Genomic DNA, 18,145 nt, shown 5'->3' with positions numbered 1-18,145 from the left:
TTCGCTCCCTGAGCTGGATGCAGACGCTAGGGACAGGTTGGATGACCCTATCACGCTAAAGGAGATTCAGGTCGCCTTGGCCCGGATGCAGTCTGGTGTAAGGCCCCGGGCAATGATGGCATACCTATTGAGTTTTTCTCCTGTTTTCAGAACAGCTAGCGCCCCGCATGGTAGAGTTGTTGGGCAGGTTTGCGGACCTGGATGCCTTGCGGGACTCGTTCTCTGAGGCCCTCATTGTGCTCATACTCAAGCCTGGCAAGGATCCGGAGGACTGTGCCTCGTATCGCCCGATCTCCTTACTAAACGCCGATGCTAAGCTCTTAGCCAAGGTTCTGGCTCTTCGCTTGGCTTCGGTTATTGAGGATCTTGTACATGTGGATCAGACAGACTTTATGCCGGGGAAGGGGACGGACATTAACCTCTGTCGCCTCCTTCTTAACCTCTCTGCTTCGCATCTCAACCCGGGTCAGCGGGTGGTGGCCTCTCTCAATGCAGAAAAGGCCTTCGACTCGGTTGAGTGGCCTTATCTCTGGTGTGCGTTACGTCGCTTTGGGTTTGGCCCTAGGTTTTTGGGATGGTTACGCTTGCTCTACTGACACCCGATGGCCCGGGTTCGCACCAACAGTGCCACCTCTGAGGCATTCCCGTTGGGTAGGGGGACAAAGCAGGGGTGCCCCCTCTCGCCGGAACTCTTTGCCCTGGCGTTGGAGCCACTGGCTACCATGCTCCGTTCCTCGGGGGAGGTGCGCGGCTGGCAGATTGGTCCCCTCGAGGAAAAGGTGTCATTGTACACCGATGACACTCTTTAGTATCTGGCTGATGCGTCCTCCTCCCTGCGGGCGGCCCTGGCCATCTTTGAATCTTATGGTGGGTTCTCGGGGATACGGATTAATTGGAGCAAATCTATCCTGTTTCCTCTGGATCCAGACTCCAGGCCCCTTCGTCCCCTCTACTGTGGGTTGATGATTTTAAATATTTAGGTGTTAGGATTACCAAAGATCCGGGGGCGTACCTTGTTAATAATGTTCTCCCTATTCTAGAACGGTTGCGGGTGCGTTGCGCTGCCTTGCCTCTCAATCTTTTGGGCCGCATAAATATTATCAAAATGTTTTTTTTGCCTAAATTTCTCAATTTTTTTGTCACTCCCCGTCGTGGATTCCCGCCGCCTTCTTCCGAGACCTGGACAGCTGCATCAGTTTGTTTCTGTGGGCTGGTTCACCCCCATCTGGCGCGCTCTACCTTGCAACTCCCAATTGCCTCGGGAGGTTTGGCCCTTCCACACTTTAAATGGTATTTTTGGGCGGCCGTGTTGGTCACCATTCATTGGTGGTTCGCAGGGTCTCGATTGAACGCGGCGACGTGCCTGGGCTCCTTGGCCGGTCTTGGCAACCTGGCCTACCGGGGCGCGGGTGCGTATCCGTCACTTCCTCTTCCCACTAAGGCCACTCTGCGGATTTGGAAGATGGCCAGGGCACGGTTTCTCCAGCCTAACGCCTGGTCTCCCTACCAGCCCCTGTGGGGCAACCCATCCCTCCCTCACCTGCGGATGCTTCCTGATCCGCAGGTGTGGGCCCGGTGCGGCATCCAGCGCCTGAAAGACATTATGCCCCTCGGCACGCTTCGTACACTCCCAGACTTGAAGGGGTCATTTGCCTTACCCCGTTGGATAGGTTTCCGTTATTTACAGTTGCGCCATGCCATTAATGCTCAGTTTCCGGTCACCCCTGTCCTGCAGACTGACCGTCTGGAGGATGTGCTGGCACAGGCTGAACTACCTAAACCTCTCTCTGCCCTTTACGCTACCCTGTTGGCTACAGACTCCCCTGCATTGGAGCGTCTTTGGCAGAGGTGGTCTTCGGACATACCTGATTTGGATAGGGAGGAATGGGAGGACTGCTTGGGGAAAGGCTCCAGACTGGTAATTGCTTCTAGGAACAAACTCATTCAGACCAAGTTCCTCCATAGGGTTTATTTCACTCCACAGAGACTGCACAGAATGTACCCTGCAAGGTCGGCAGCATGCCCTAAATGTTTTACTGCAGAGGGTTCGTACTTCCACATGTTTTGGACATGCCCACGGGTGGCGGAGTTCTGGGGGGCGGTGTTTGACATCCTGAAAACCCGTCTCCATCTCTCGGTCACGTGCACCCCGGAACTGGCACTCTTGGGCATTGCCAATAAGGTCAGGCACTCTAAGTATTCTCGTTTGCTGATTTCTCTGCTGCTATACTATGCTAAGAAGGAAATTGTCCTTCGCTGGGAGGCCCTGGTCAACGGGGCTCTCCCGATGTATAAACTCACCTACATCAATAGGAATTGCCCCCAAAAGTATGAGAAAATTTGGCAACCCTGGTTGGATGGTTCGGATTAATTCCTGGTCTGCATGTTAATGTTTGACTGCGCTGATTGTATTATCTGTGGGCTATACTTTTCCTTCCAGTATACTCACTGTTTTTGATTATGCTGTATTCCCCCTATATGATTGTGCTTATGTTCCCAGCACACCTATCCCCCCCCCCCCCCCCCCCCGTTGTGCGATGTTGTACACTTATGTTGTATACTGTTCTTTACTCCTGTTATTTTCAATAAAGAGCAACCTTGTTTGTAAAAAAAATAAAAAAATAAAAAGCAGTTAGCCTATAATACCAGCACAATGTAATTTGTGCAATACACATGATAGTTAAAGAGATAGCTCAAAGCATTACTAGGGAAAATGCTAACTCCAAACTTCTCAATCTGAAAGACCTGTCTAACAATAATTGATACAGAACGTTAAGAGCAAAGTGTAAATAAAAAATGAAATTGCACCACCTTGTGGTATATTTGGCGACATGCAATCATCACTGAAAAAAAAAAAAAAAAAATCCATCAATATGATGATAGCTTAGCCAACAGTTTTTTCTGAATGGATTGTGTTTTACGTTTTTTTTTTTAGTTTATACTTAGTTTATACTTTGAATAATTGTCTGAAAGTATATATACACATAAAGAGAAAACACTTCCAATGGTTGCTAATCAAAGTAACTCCAACCATATAGCATGTGGATTTACCTTTGCTTTTTGAATTGCTTCAGAATCCTCTTTTGCAGTTTTTGTGGTTTCAAAATCCATAGCCTCTTCGTCATCGCTGTCTAATACTCGTACAGTCTTCCTTGGAATACGTTTTACAGGAGATTCAGAATCATCAATCGGGGCTGTATAATTTCTCTCCTTTAATGGATGTTCACCGGCACTGCAAAACATACAGACTCTTCAGAAATCAAACCAACCATGTTTATATATGCACGTCACATTTGTAATTGACCAATATCTCAAACTGCTTCTTTGTTAATATGCAATGACAAGTATTTTGCTGCGATAGAGTGCTTTGTTCAGGGCAGAAAAAATCCTGGTGCCCATGGTGGTGGCATCTTAAGCCTTCACATTTGGACCTGGTCTGCAACATGCCTCGCTGCCCACTTGCTGAGTAGCAGGACCCGACTACCTCTAAACTCTTGAGAACAATTGTCTAGGCCTCCTACTGCTGAAAAGAAAGTTGTAGAATGTTTTCCGACATTGAATGTATGCTAATCTAGTCTACAGTGTTGGCTTTTCTTGGCTTTTACATTAAGGCCTCATGCAGACTAACTAGAAGCCTTTCCTGCTGGCAGCAGCATTTTGGCAAAAAAAATCCTGATGCTTGTAAAAGTGTCTAAAGCTTTTATGTGCATTTACAGGTGCCAAGAGCTTGGGCGTGAATGCATTTCATTCGAAACGCGTTACAAGCAGGGACCCCTGGTGAGGTCCCCCTTATACTCGAGTGATCAGAAAGTTTGGGAGAGTGCAACCAAGTTGATTTGCCTGATGAGCGCTTATACTATCTCTGTTTGTGAGTAGTTACAACTTATTTTATACTAGACCAGTGTGCCCTACTTTCTTTCATCCATCTTTACAGTGTCCTGAGGACAACCCCGGTCCTAGAAACAGCTGCAAAAATGTCCAGTGTGCATGAGGACTAATAGTGATTGACTTAAGGAAAATATTTTTCTCAAAAAGAAAGACAACCCTTAAAAGCATAACTGCACTTTTGCTGAGAAAAAAAACTCCCCTCTGGGTGCTCTATGCACATTGCAGTGATTTTAACAAGCTTTGTTGCAGATTCCTACTAGAGGTGCATCGAATGGAAATTTTGGTGCCGAAACCGAAAATGCAGGATGCCCTTTGCCAAAAACCGAAACTGAAAATGACAGTTTTTAAAAACTATTTTTATTTATAAATTTATTATATTCGACTTTTGAAATAATATCAATGTAAATGAATATGAATTTTTCTTCAGCCATTATTGGCACCTTTAGGGCAAGGAAAACGTATCCCTTAAAATTCTATGCATGTCTTCACACTAGTCTGCTGTGCTTCCATTGTGGGGTTAAAAATCGTGCTTGCTGCATTTTTGGTCAATAAAAAAAAAAAAAAAAACGCACAAAAAAACACACCACCCCGTTAAAATGCATTGAAAACGCATAATTAACACCCCCCATGTTACTTTTTGATGCGGCTTTGGAGTCACATGACCTATGAAACACACACCATAAGCACAGTAAAATCGGCACTTTTCCGAATGCCGATAACACCATTTTTTGGGGGAAATGTTTCAGCGGCCAAAATTTTGGTGCATCTCTAACACCTACCTTTTGTTATTCTGAAGAAATCACTGTTTGTTCATCTGTGCTGAGTGAATCTAATGGGAGCGGTTTCATAATTATCAATCAGCTGCAGCAGCTGCAGAACACTAATGAGGGAATCTGCTGGGCCTGCATCCCTTTAGACGAGTTCCTATTGGGATTAGGTCACCAAAAATGACATTTTTGTTGCAGGGGATGCCTGAAATCTGACTTGGATCTTAGTGCAGTCTTATAGGAAAATCAGTGAGCCAATCATTATACGCGATATTTTTTCTTTATTTGCTTTTTTTTTTTCCCTTACGAATGTGGAGTTACCCTTTAAACAATTCTAATTCTTAAAAGTAGAAATATAGGCAAAACCTTTTTTTCCCCATTTTTGAATGTGCAAGGGTGGGTTATAACCAGTTCGATTTGTTTTCGGCATTTGTGTCCCATTGCAGAGATTTCCATTCACTTCCTGTCCCATAACCAAACAGGAAGTGAGAGGAAATCCCTGCAAATTAGGGCAATTCCTTGGGGACCCCCAAGTCACCAGAACTAAATGTTTCATTTGGAAGATTTTCCCCTATATTACTTTACAAACCAAAATTTGGGATTTTCTTTTCTATCCAAAACTAAAAAAAAAAAAAAAAATATGTTTTGCCTTTAGTTATGCTTGAATTCAAGTGAAGAGTTTGAACTGGTGCAGTTAGATATGGCAATCACATCGCCCTCTTTTGGTAAAATAGGATATGACAGCAAACCATTAAAGCTACATTAGTTTGCCATGTAGGCTGTTGGAGGCCTAGTATTTTTGCCTTACAGCTCTGCCTTTCCTTCTGGTTCCATTCCTACCAATAACTCTCACTGTTAAGAGTCTGTATGTTTTCCAATATTAGTGTAAATTTCCACTGCATGCTCCACTTTCCTCTACAATGCCAAGTCCTACTGCTACTAGCCCTAAATTATCAGTTTAAGTGTGATTGTGGTAAGGACATTAGAAAGTGTGTTCCTTCTATAAATAATATTAAATGTTTAATGCTCTTTGTAAGGCACAATGAAAAAGTGAGAATGCTCAAAAAAAAAAAAAAGTTGAAGGTAACTACTGTCCCTAAATGTCAAAAATATTTAAAATTGTAAGATATGCATTTTCTGTCTTAAAAGTCTCAATGCATCCTCTTAAAGTGTAGGTATAGACAACATTTTTTTATTATTTATATTTTAAATGAAGTATAGAAGGGTTAGACCCTTGCCTGGTTTTTATTGCTGTCTGTGTCACCACTATGTAGACATACACCCTCTGTATATGTCCCAATTATAATTGCCACCCAATCATAAAACGATGAAAGAGCCCAAATTTCAAGTTGTCATCAGAAAAAGAAGTGGGGGTCAATTTTTCCAATTGGATTATTTTGTTGACAACTTCCCAGGAGGAAAATTCCCCTCACTCCCTATTGCGTCTCCAGGACAGAAATGCAAAAACCCTCACTAATGAGACACAGACAGCAAAAGAAAATCCAACAAGGGGTTGAACTCTTCCCTCCCCTACAGGAGTCCTGAACTAAGCCAGCAACATAATCAAAATAAATATACAGTACAGTAAAACCTTGGATTGCAAGCATAATTAGTTCCGGAACGTGGCCAGAGGTCCGGGTGGCTCCCAGGGCTTCTTAGAGAACTCGGAGACACTGGGGAACTGTTGACGTCACTTCCAGGTGCTCAGAACATGCACTACGCCCGCCCCACCCAGCTGGGAGTGAGTGTCTCCAAGATCTCCAGGAAGCCCTGGGAGCCACCGGACCTCTGGCCACGTATACACCAGCAGCTTTACGTGAATGAGCACCAGTCTCCTTAACGCTGGATATTGTTTTTAACATTGTGTCATTCCACTTTTTTTTACAATAAAACTGTGATCATAATACACTTAGATGGTGCTGCTCGACGCTACTTGTATAGCAAGGTCAAATGTAAAGAAAAATTTTGCTCGTCTTGCAAAACACTCGCAATCCAAGGTTGTACTGTATATATAATCAAAAGCAGCATCCTGGTGGTGCTCTCTATATGCAAGTTAGCTTTGTACTTTGGAACCCTGTAAACATCTACCCCATGGAGAGCTTCCATGTAAAACAGTGACGAGGCTGTTGTAACCATGATTATGATTCAGAGAATCAGTTAAATGGTATGCTGGTTGTGTATAAATGTCCTTATAACAATAAAACAAGAAAAAGAAAAACAACAACAAATGTATAGGAAAAAAGGTACCATTATCTCAAAATGAAATACTTTTTCAGCCGCAATGAAAGCAAATGCTTACTTTTTACTGGTAGAAGAACATTTCCCTTTTTGAGAGCCACGATCTTCTGTTTTTCCCTCTTCCTTCTTTACAGCCCCTCCAGGTTTGGGCTGGAAAAATGACCTTGCAAGGGAGAAAGTAAAAAAAAAAAAAAAAAGGGATTGAAACTTACTGGGCTCATGGACCTGGACATTCAAAGCAGAGGGCACATGTAACACACAATAAGGGCTCATGCATACTGGGTTTAAAAACACTTTTGGGGCGTTTGGTGTTTTTTTTTGTTTTTGTTTTCTGCAGCATGTAAAAGCACCTCTATGTTAGCCTATGTGTCCATGCACACATTAGTACTGGGGGCTATTGAGGCATCTGCTGACAACACAGTGAAATGCTATTAGTGCGTCCACAGACACCAATGCTGGGGACTATTATTCCATTTACTGAAATCAATGCTGTGGGCTATTACTGCGTTCACCGACACCAATGCTGAGGGCTATTACTGCATTCACCAACACCAAACACCGACACCAATGCGGGGGGCTATTACTGCAATCACCGACACCAATGCGGGGGGTTATTTTGTCCATTGATGCCAATCCTGGGGAGCGTTATTGTGCCCACTGAAACCAATGCTAGGGGTTATTACAGCATCTACTGACACCAATGCTTGGGGGTACTATTGCATCCACTGACAATAATGCTGGCGATAGTGGTGTTTACTGGCACCAATGCTGGGGAATATTATTGTATTGACTTACACCAGTGTTTGGGGCTATTATTACGTTTGACTGACAACAATGTAGGGGGCAATTATTGTGTTCATCGACAGTGCCGGTGGTGATTGCGTCCATCTATACCAATGCTTGGGGTTATTATTTCATTCACTGACAGCAATGCTGGAAGTCATTGTGTCCACTGACATCAATGCTTAGACTTATTATTGCATCTCTTAAAACTAATGCTAGGAGGATAGCGGCCGTTAATGTCACTCTTCCTTTCAAAAAAGTTATTTACGCTAATAGAGGTTGTCCCAGGCGATATAAAATATGGGACAGATGGCTTGAGGCCCCTGACACGTGTGCCACCTAGGTATGGAAGCATGCCCTGTTGCTGTGCTCCTGCACCGCCTGTGTGTTGCTTTGCCCGCACCCACAGCTCACATATAGCCAGTTCCTACCTTGCTTTGGTTTGATATTATTAATGACTATAGACATGCTAATTTTTCCCGAAGTATCACGGCGATCTCATCTAGTCCTTTGTTCGCCCCGTTGGACGGGACACTACTTCTTTTTATGCATATTTCACTTGTGTACTCTGATGTATTCGGCACCTCGGTGTTGTATTTGTGACAATGACTGTACCTGTTTATTTTACTTTTTGGTATTGTGCTGTGCTTAACTCAAACGTTTGTTTGGTTTAAAAAAAAAAGAAAAAAAAAATAATGCTAGGAGTTAATATTGCATCCCTTGACACCAAAGCTGGGGGGGTTATCACTGCATTCACTGGAAGCAATGCTTTGGGCTATTATTGCAGTTACAACACAAGTGCTAAGGTGTTATTGTTGTATCCATTGATACCAATGCTGGGGGTTATTGCGTTCACTGGCACCAATGCTGGGATTACTACTGCGCCAACTGACTTCAATGTAGGGGGTTAGTATTACATTTACCGACACTAGTGCTGGGAGTTATTGTGTCTATTGATACCAATGCTGGGGGTTATTGAGTCCACTGCCACCGGTGTAGGGGGTTATTATTGCAGTCACTGACAGCAGAGTTGGGGTTATTACTGCTCCCTTGACACCAGTATTGGGGTTATTGTGCTGTAACTTCAGTGTACATTGTAATATGCTGCAAAAAATTAGGCAGGACCAACATTTTTGGGCGCTGAGGTGTGAAAATGTGCTGCTGTTGTGCAGGCCTCTGTAGGTGTCGGGGGCACACTTGAGGCCCTCTAGTTGACCACCACTATTCTAAGGCATACCACCTTGACATGCATGCTGTGTTCTCCACGGTTGCCAAATTCAATTACTGTGCAACAATTCTAATTTGTCTTTTCTCCAGTGTATAATAATAAAATTCTGCACTACTAATATAACATCCTGAACTGAGCTGCTTCTCAACACTTTCTTGTATAAATTATAGATAAAAAGCTATTCGTTTTATGCCTTGTGCTTTGCACCCACTACCGTGATTTGTTTTCAAAGAGTGTTAACTAGCCTTTAGATTTGTGAAGTCTTATGTTACTGCAGCTGTCAGCTGCTCCCTCTCGCTCAATCCTTTCTGAGTGACATGAAATTATATCCCACATGTACTACTTCCCATATCCACTGTGCTTTTTATAAATATGATATGCAAGAGATCCTGGTGATGAGAGATGGACGCCCACACAGCGGGAGCAGACTGCAACATTTATATGTGTGGTATACTTTAATATGCCAATTTTTAAACATGTTGAACACAATCTGACCTTTAGCACATATTTAGCAATTAAAGGCCAACTACCATTCTATAGAATGAGATTTAGAACTTCTGTCAGGACTTTCATGCAGTCTGCGCTCTAATTAAATTTAATTCTCAGAACGTGTGCAGGATTCATCTTATCGCCAGCTCCGTCTCATGTCTTAACACATAGAACAGCAGTATTCTTTACGGCCATCTTTTTGCACAAAAGGGATGAGAAACTGTGATATAAAAATACCGTAACTGCAGTCCTGTACTCCAATCAATTTAAGGCCCCTTTCACACTTGTGCGACTTGGGACTGCAAAGGTCGCATGACAAGTCTTACCCCAAGATTTCCAACGAGTACCGTTCATATCTGTCTGACTTCAAAGTAGTCCCTGCCCTACTTTGGTTCGACTTAGATGCAACTTGAGATCCATAGACCTCAAGATTACACAGGCATTGCTTCAAGTCGCGGCAAAATCATGTCAAAAATCACACGACTTTCAAGTCACACAAGTGTGAAAAGGGGCCTAAGTGTAGGTGTACCTTGTCTTTCTGTATTCAAGTGTCACTTTTTTTGGTTCAAGCTATACTTTTTAGTAACTTTTGGACAGACATTAAAAGTGCAAATACTTTTGTCAAATTTATTTTAGCTGTCTATGGAGCAGTTAGAAAGATTTCACTTTGTGTATAGTGAAAAAAAGGGAAGATGGATTCTTCAGGGGCGTAACTACAGGGGTTGCAATTGCAACCGGGCCCCATGCTCCAGGGGGACTGTGTGGCTCCCCCTGTATACCTGGATAGGAGGGGCGGCGGGGGCAGCATGTAGAGAAATCACTGTCCTCCTTTTTCCTTCTGTAGATGCAGGAGGAACATGGAGGAGATTGGTTCCTCTGTATGCTGCCCCCGCCACTCCTATCCAGTTCACTTGTGTTCTGCTGTCTCTGGGCCCCTGTGTGCTCCCCTGGTTCACCCCCCCCCCCCCCACTGTGCTCCCTCCTTTCTCCTGCCGGCTGCGGCAGGGGATGTGTCACAACAATAGAGAACCAGGAAGGGGTTGGTAAATATGTAATTTACCAGCTTCTTCCTCTTCTGAATGGGCAGAGTCATAGTCAGTGACATTGTAAAAAAATAAAAACTACTGACACCAGTGGGTGAACTTCCAGGATCGCAAAGGTCACACTTGCGACCGAGCCCTGGCATTCCACCACCGTGGGGAAGCCTTAAGATGGCAGGAAGGGGGCCCACTGCAGAGCTTGTGAAAGGGTCCCGCTGCGGGACCATAATAAAGGGCCCCGGGATCAGTAGGAAAAGCCCCAGGTTTGAAGGGAAGGGCCCCAGCCAAGAGTCCGGGGGGCCCTTCATGGTTTCTTGCAGCGGGGCCCTGAAGGTTCTAGTTACGCCTCTGGGATTCTTCAGACAGCCATCTGAGAATTATAAAATACCACACTCTTCTCAAAGTTATATATAAAATCATTAGTAGTAGTTTATTAAGAAAATGTTAAAAATCCATCTTGAATACGATGCAATTATTGAAAATGCAGATTCTGGACAGTTATCTCCTAGCCCAAGTATTAGTCTACACATCTAGTGGGTATTGCTTCTTCAGGACCACGTGTTTGTTTAGGACATACACCTGACAAAGAACAGTACATCTACAAAAAGGACAAAATATTATACAAGGCCCCTTTCACACGTTTTGTCAAAGAAAAAACAGATGAAGCTTGCATCAGTTTTTTACATCTGCCAGCTAGAGTCTTGAGACCTGGAGCCATTTTTTTTCATGCAAAAATTGACCATTTGTCCGTTTAGATCTAGATATGCTCTCACCTTATATTATGGGACCCACTATGCACTTATATACATCAAAGGCTAAAGCTCCGAGATAGTCCGGATCACATACTCCACCAGCTCATTGTTTGCTGATATCTTTTGTGATATTTATACAGCGGCTAGGTTTTTGGGGGGTTGTTTAGATACCAGTGATAAATTGTAACAAGAAAATTTGCTATACATTCCCTGGATAAGGTCCGAGTGTCTGTCTGCAAGTCCATGTGAGCCTTTGTAATGGGCTTCCTGCTCCACCATTGTTTGATGTAGCAGACAGCCTATTTGCATGGCCATGGGGACAGCATTTTTCCTTTTAATTTCAGTGTTCATTCCATCAGGGCTGTTAGGGTCTCTTTTTTCCATCTTTTCAGCAAGCAGTTGTCAGATTTGAAAGGCCACCACCTGGTCCTCTGTTCACACATTTTCCAAGTTCTACCAGGTGGATGGTCAGGCCTCGACTGATGTGAGTTTTTCCGGCAAGGTTTTTAAAGCTGTTATCTGAGTGTTTTTTGGGGTTCTTTAACCTTTGTTTTTTGTGGGCCTATTGGCTGTGGTTTATTGCTTGGGTATGGTCCATTGTCTATGAATACAAATCCATGTATAATAATTAGTCCTGATGTACTGACTGCCTATCTAGTTTCTTGAGGCCCTGAGGCCCTAAAATATCAAATGACCCCATTTTGGAAAGTAGACAGTGTAAGATATTTAGTAAGAGGCATTTGGGGAGTTATTGCAATTTGGTCACAATTTTATGGAAAAGAAAGAAAATAAATAAATTTTTTTCACAGTTGCCATTTTAATAAGTTCTCACACAGCATAGGCATACTTAGAATTATACTCCAAAACACATTCTGCTATGTCTCCTGAGGATGGGCATACCACATACGTGAGACTTTTACACAGTCTAGGTAGGTACATAAAAAAAAAAAAAAAAAAGGAGTCCAAAATCCAAGGAGCACCTTTTGGCTTTCAAGGAAATTACACATCTAATTTCCAGACTACCATTCAGATTTTTGGAGGCCCTGGAGTACCAGGACAGGGGAATAGCCCACAAAATGACCCAATTTTGCAAAGCAAATACTCCAAAGGTATTTTCTGAAAGGCATAATGGGTGTTATTTAATAATACTAGAACGTCCAAAATTTGGTGCAACACTGCAAAGAAACCAATCAGCTTCCAGGTTTTATTGCCAAAACTTAAAGTGTTACTAAACCCACAACAGGAAAATCAGTCTGTATATGCAGTAAAGCATGTTTGTTACAGTGGGGATCGAAAGTTTGGGCACCCCAGGTAAAAATTTATATTAATCTGCATAAAGAAGCCAAGGAAAGATGGAAAAATCTCCAAAATGCATCACATTACAGATTAGACATTCTTATATGTCAATAAAAGTTAGATTTTATTTCCAACATTTACACTTTCAAAATAACAGAAAACAAAAAAATGGTGTCTGCAAAAGTTTGGGCACCCTGCAGTTAATATCTTGTATTGCCCTCTTTGGCAAGTATCACAGCTTGTAAACGCTTTTTGTAGCCAGCCAAGAGGCTTTCAATTCTTGTTTGAGGTATCTTTGCCCATTCTTCCTTACAAAAGTCTTTCAGTTCTTTGAGATTTCTGGGCTGTCTGTCACGCACTGCTCTTTTAAGGTCTATCCATAGATTTTCAATTATGTTGAGGTCAGGAGATTGTGAAGGCCATGGCAAAACCTTCAGTTTATGCCTCTTGATGTAATCCCCGATGGATTTTGAGTTGTGTGTTTAGGATCATTATCCATTTGTAAAAGCTATCCTCTCTTTAACTTCAGCTTTTTCACAGATGGCATCAAGTTACCATCCAAAATTTGCTGAAGTTTTATTGAATCCATTTTTCCTTCTACTCGTGAGATGTTCCCTGTGCCACTGGCTGCAATACAACCCCAAAGCATGATTGATCCACCCCCATGCTTAACAGTTGGACAGAGGTTCTTTTCATTAAATTCTGTGCCCCTTCTTCTCAAAATGTACCTTTGCTCATTCCGGCCAAAAAGTTAAATTTTAACCTCATCGGTCCACAGAACTTGTTTCCAAAATGCATCAGGCTTGTTTATATGTTCATTTGCAAAGTTCAAACGCTAATTTTTGTGGTGAGGACGTAGAAGAGGTTTTCTTCTGATGACTCTTCCATGAAGACCATATTTGTACAAGTATCTCTTTATAGTGGAATAGTGTACCACAACTCCAGTGTCTGCCAGATCTTTCAGGAGGGATCGTGCAGTCAAACGTGGGTTTTGAATTGTTTTTCCCACAATCCTGCGAGCTGTTCTGTCTGATATTTTTCTTGGTCTTCCAGATCTTGCTTTAACTTCCACTGTTCCTGATGACTGCCATTTCTTAAGTACATTCCAAACAGAGGATATTGACATCTGAAAACGCTTTGCTATCTTCTTATAGCCTTCTCCAGCTTTGTGAGCGTCAACTATTTTCAGTTTCAGTTTTCTAGACAACTGCTTAGAAGATCCCATGGTGCGGATTGTTGGGGCAAGGTTAGAGGAGTCTGGGCATTTAAAACCTTTGAGAATGTCATCACCTGGGCTTCCCAGACGATAATTGAGAACAATCCATGACACTGGCAGGTATCAGCCTTGCAAAGGGGGCAGTGCATGCTATAAATTCTGCAGAGTGCCCAAACTTTTGCAGACGCCATTTTTTTGTTTTCTGTAATTTTGAAAGTGTCAATGATGGAAATAAAATCTAACTTTTGTTGACATATTATAAGAATGTCTAATCTGTAATTTGATGCCTTTTGGAGATTTTTCCATCTTTCCTTGGCTTCTTTATGCACATTAATACAAGTTTTTACCTGGGGTGCCCAAACCTTCGATCCCCACTATATACACACTGTGGAACCTAAGGGGTTAATCCTCTGCATTGTCTAAAAACTATGATTGATCCTCCCCTTCTTTTACTGTCCCCAATCCATCCTAATAGTACAGAGCCCTGGGGGCACTATGCACATGTTCAGTTTGGTGTGTATTTTTTTTTTTCTTCTTGGGAAGGTGAATGTGATAAGCACAGGGCCAATCAGCACTGTCCAGACAGAGGGTCAGGGGCCCTGCAGCCTCATAGGACAATCAGAGTATAATGAAAACTCCTCCCACAAGCTTTAACCAGACACTGATAGAAATCACACGACTGCCATACACTGCTGATGAGAAAAATGGATTTTTGTAAAATCTTACCGTAAAATCCTTTTCTCTTAGCTCATTGACAGACGTAGTCCTCGGTGATACAGCACCTTCGGGTTATGTTGCCTCCACAGGAGCAGGACTAGACAGGAAATTAAAATGCTCTGGCTACACCCTAGGGGCAGTTCCAGAGGGTATATCCTCTCTCTCTCTGCCTCAGCAAATCAGTTATGTCACAAAAGCAGTCTTTAGAGATTTTAACCCAACCCAACTCAAAAACAGAGGGGCGGGGACTACGTCTGTCAATGAGCTAAGAGAAAAGGATTTTACGGTAAGATTTTACAAAAATCCATTTTTCTCTATCGCTCATTGACAGACGTAGTCCTCGGTGATACAGCACCTTCGGGACGTCCCAGAGCAGTATCACAAATGAGGGGTGGGAAAATGGAAATCAAATCCCAATCTAGAAGGCCCAACCGGTGCCAACTAGAAGTTTACAATGCTCATCCTTAATGATGAGACTCAACAAAAAGAAATTTTTCAAACAGAAAAAAACCCTCGAGGTAGACCACCGGTCTCCTCAAATTGCGGCCTGCAAAACCTTGCGGCCAAATGAGGCATCCGCCGATGCCATCACATCAATTTTATAGAATTTTGTAAAGGTATGTATCGACGACCAGGTGGCCGCCTTACATACCTGGACCACTGACGCCTGATGGCGAAAGGCCCAGGAAGTACTGAGCGCTCGAGTGGAGTGCGCCCTAACAGGGAACGGAGGGCTCTGACCCTTAATAGAATAAGCCTGTACCACCGTCTGTCTGATCCATCTGGCAATGGTCGCGGCAGATGCAGGCAAACCCTTTCTGGGGCCATCCGTGATCACAAAAAGTGAATCCGTCTTACGGAATGATTCCGTAGCTTTCAGGTATACTCTGATTGCCCGAACCACATCCAAGGAATGCAACGCATGTTCCCGATGATGATTGGGCTGAGGACACAAGGAAGGTAGTACAATATCTTCATTCAGATGAAAATCTGAAACCACCTTAGGAAGAAAGGATGGCTTAGGATGAAGTACTACCTTATCCCTATGAATCACTAGGTATGGGGACTGGCATGATAATGCAGCCAGTTCTGACACCCTGCGAGCAGAAGTGATAGCCACCAAGAAGGCCACCTTCTGGGATAAAGTAAGCAAGGGAATCTCCCTGATGTTTTCAAAGGGAGGTTTCTGTAGAACCGACAAAACTAAAGATCCCAGGGCGGTAAGGGCGCGCGGACTGGTGGAGCCAGGTGCCGCACCCCCTGGATGAAATTCCGCACCAAGGACCTGGTAGCTAAAGGTTTCTGAAAGAAGATTGCTAATGCTGAAACTTGACCCTTGATGGTGCTCAAGGCTAGTTTCTGCTCAACCCCTTTTTGCAAAAAAGCCAATATTCGAGTCACCGAATAGGTACGTGGAGGAAATCCTAAAGATTCGCACCACGCAATATAAGTCTTCCATGTGTGATAATAGACCTTGCTGGAAGTCGCTTTCCTTGCTTTAATAAGGGTAGGAATGACTGAAGCTGACAAACCTCTGTCCTTCAGTACTTGGGTCTCAATGGCCAGGCCATTAAAACCAGCGACTGTAAAGCACGATGGTAAATTGGTCCTTGAGACCACAGACATTCCTTGAGACGAAGTTTCCACGGAACGTCTGCGACTAGCCTGTCCAAGTCGGCCAGGCCGGCTTGGCGAGGCCAGCCTAGAATTTCTAGGACCACCGTTGCTGACTGGATCTGAACCAGGCGTCCCTAGAGCTATCTGGCCTCGACCATCCGAGAAAGTCTGGTCATTTTCTGTTCCCACACATTTATCAGATACCTGATTCCTATCAGGAAGGGTGATCTTTTCTGGTTGAACCTCAGGGACCGAAGTCACCCGGCTAGAGGCTTCTTGGTCTGTCTGGTCAACCAGATCCGATTCCTGTGGGGAATAGAGACTAATCTTAGGAAAAGGTAAAGGAAAAGATCTATTCAGGGAACGGTGACTACCGCTCCCTGTAGTACTTAAATGTTGGAAGGGAAGAATCGCACCGGTAGTAGTAGTCGATGCTAGATCTAATGTCCTGAATACCGGTGAAAACATCCCCCCACCCTCAACCCGGGTGGGGGCGCACCTTCAGGCTGTGTAATCCTTTGCTTCGGGTTTGGCTGAGTCGGTCCTCTGTTTGTCCGACCAGCCCTTCTTAAACCCTCCTGGAGGAGTCTTGCCTTTCCCGCTTGTTCCAGCCGGGCGTACGAACCCTTTATGGGCGGTAAAGAAAGGTCCTCGCTTGTTGCGAGGTCCCTTAGCTTTAGCAGCCTGTGGCAAAAAAGTGCTCTTGCCCCCCGTGGCATCCTTAATGATTTCATCTAGGGTGGCCCCAAATAGACGATTCCCCTGAAAGGGGAGATTCGTCAAGGTCTTTTTGGAACCTAGGTCAGCTGACCAACATTTTAACCACAGCACACGTCTGAGGATTACCGCTGACATAGATGCATGCCCTAATAGGGGAGTAGTGTCCAAGGCTGCGTCACAGATAAACTGTAGCCCTTGTATAATCTGTTCCATCAAATCAGATGTTTCCTGGGGAATATTTTTTCCCCTAAGGTTTTGGCGTACCAATCTCGCCCATTCCGTAAGTGTCTGGGAAACAATTACTGGTCTAAATGCTGACCCTATCAGAGAGAAGATAGTGCGGGACTCTGCTTCCATCTTTCGATCCACCGGATCCTTAAAGGACGAAGTGTCCTCCACTGGGATAACCGTGGCTTTATTCAGCCTGGAAATAGGTGGATCCACCACTGGTGGTACCGTCCATTTCTTAATGAAGGATTCCTCAAATGGATAGCATCTAGCAATACGCTTGGAAATCGTAAAGGTACGCTTAGAATGCTCCCATTCTCCTTTAATTTTATTACCAAAACACTTGGGTACAGGAAAAACTTTCACCGTTTTGATGGGCTTGTTAGTACCAAAGGGAATCTCTGTTTCAGTTGCTTCTGCCGGTAAAACCTCAAGTCTTAAGGTTTCCCGCACTGCCACAACTAGTGCGTCCACCAATGCTTCGTCCTGAATTATAGCGGGAGAAGGAACGTCCTCCTCACTGTCTGAGGGAGCTTTACCTGAGGTAACAGCCCTTGCAGAGGGACCTGCAGCTACAGTGACCATCTCTGAATCTGAGTCAGAGGTGTCAGATAATATAGGGGTAGGCGGGGGTCGCTTCCTTGACCCTCGTCCCTGACAGGCCGCCTCCACCCGAGCCACCATAGACTCCAAAATTGCTGTAAATGCCTCCACACTCTGTGCACCGGCGGGTCCCGTGGCCCCCTCGAGGGAAACAGGTGGGGGAATTTGTGTGGCAGGGTCCATGATTATTCCAGTCACTTGCCGGATAATACAATTCAAAAATATAAAAACTTTTTTTTTTTTTTTTTTTTTCAGACCCCCAGCGCCACAAAAGCCCCTTAGTGTTACCTGCTAGGGATCCCTATCGATCGCGAGAGAGAGAGAGAGATAGACCCCCAGGCTCACCACTTGATGCTCAGAGTTTAACTGCAACAGGTTACAGCGCTGTCTTCTCAAACAGGAAGTCTTTTGGCTGGCTGCCCAGGAAGAAAGGAGGCGGCTCCGCCCCTCTGCACGCCTTCCGGCACCTCCCCTAGCTCCACGAGGTGTTTGGATCACCTCAAACATGGCCGCCCCCATGCTGGAGACACGAGGCTACGCCAAAATGGCGGCTCGTGCGATCC

General features: G+C 44.2%; 1 protein-coding gene across 1 annotated transcript in view; it reads right to left on the bottom strand.

Moving 5' to 3' along the window:
- LIG1 (DNA ligase 1) overlaps positions 1-18,145 on the bottom strand; it is a 166,010-nt gene that overhangs the window by 125,733 nt on the left and 22,132 nt on the right. Inside the window, exons 3-4 of the mRNA XM_082273878.1 lie at positions 6,955-7,056; positions 3,052-3,232 (exon numbers count right to left, since the gene is read on the bottom strand). Of these exons, the coding sequence (XP_082130004.1) occupies positions 3,052-3,232; positions 6,955-7,056 (283 nt within the window). The remainder of the gene's footprint in view (positions 1-3,051; positions 3,233-6,954; positions 7,057-18,145) is intronic.

Source organism: Pelophylax lessonae (assembly GCF_965119305.1).
Source record: "Pelophylax lessonae genome assembly, chromosome: 12".
NCBI classification, from domain to species: domain Eukaryota; kingdom Metazoa; phylum Chordata; class Amphibia; order Anura; family Ranidae; genus Pelophylax; species Pelophylax lessonae.
The sequence above is the reverse complement of the archived record's forward strand: the minus strand, read 5'-3'. Positions and strand labels throughout refer to the sequence as shown.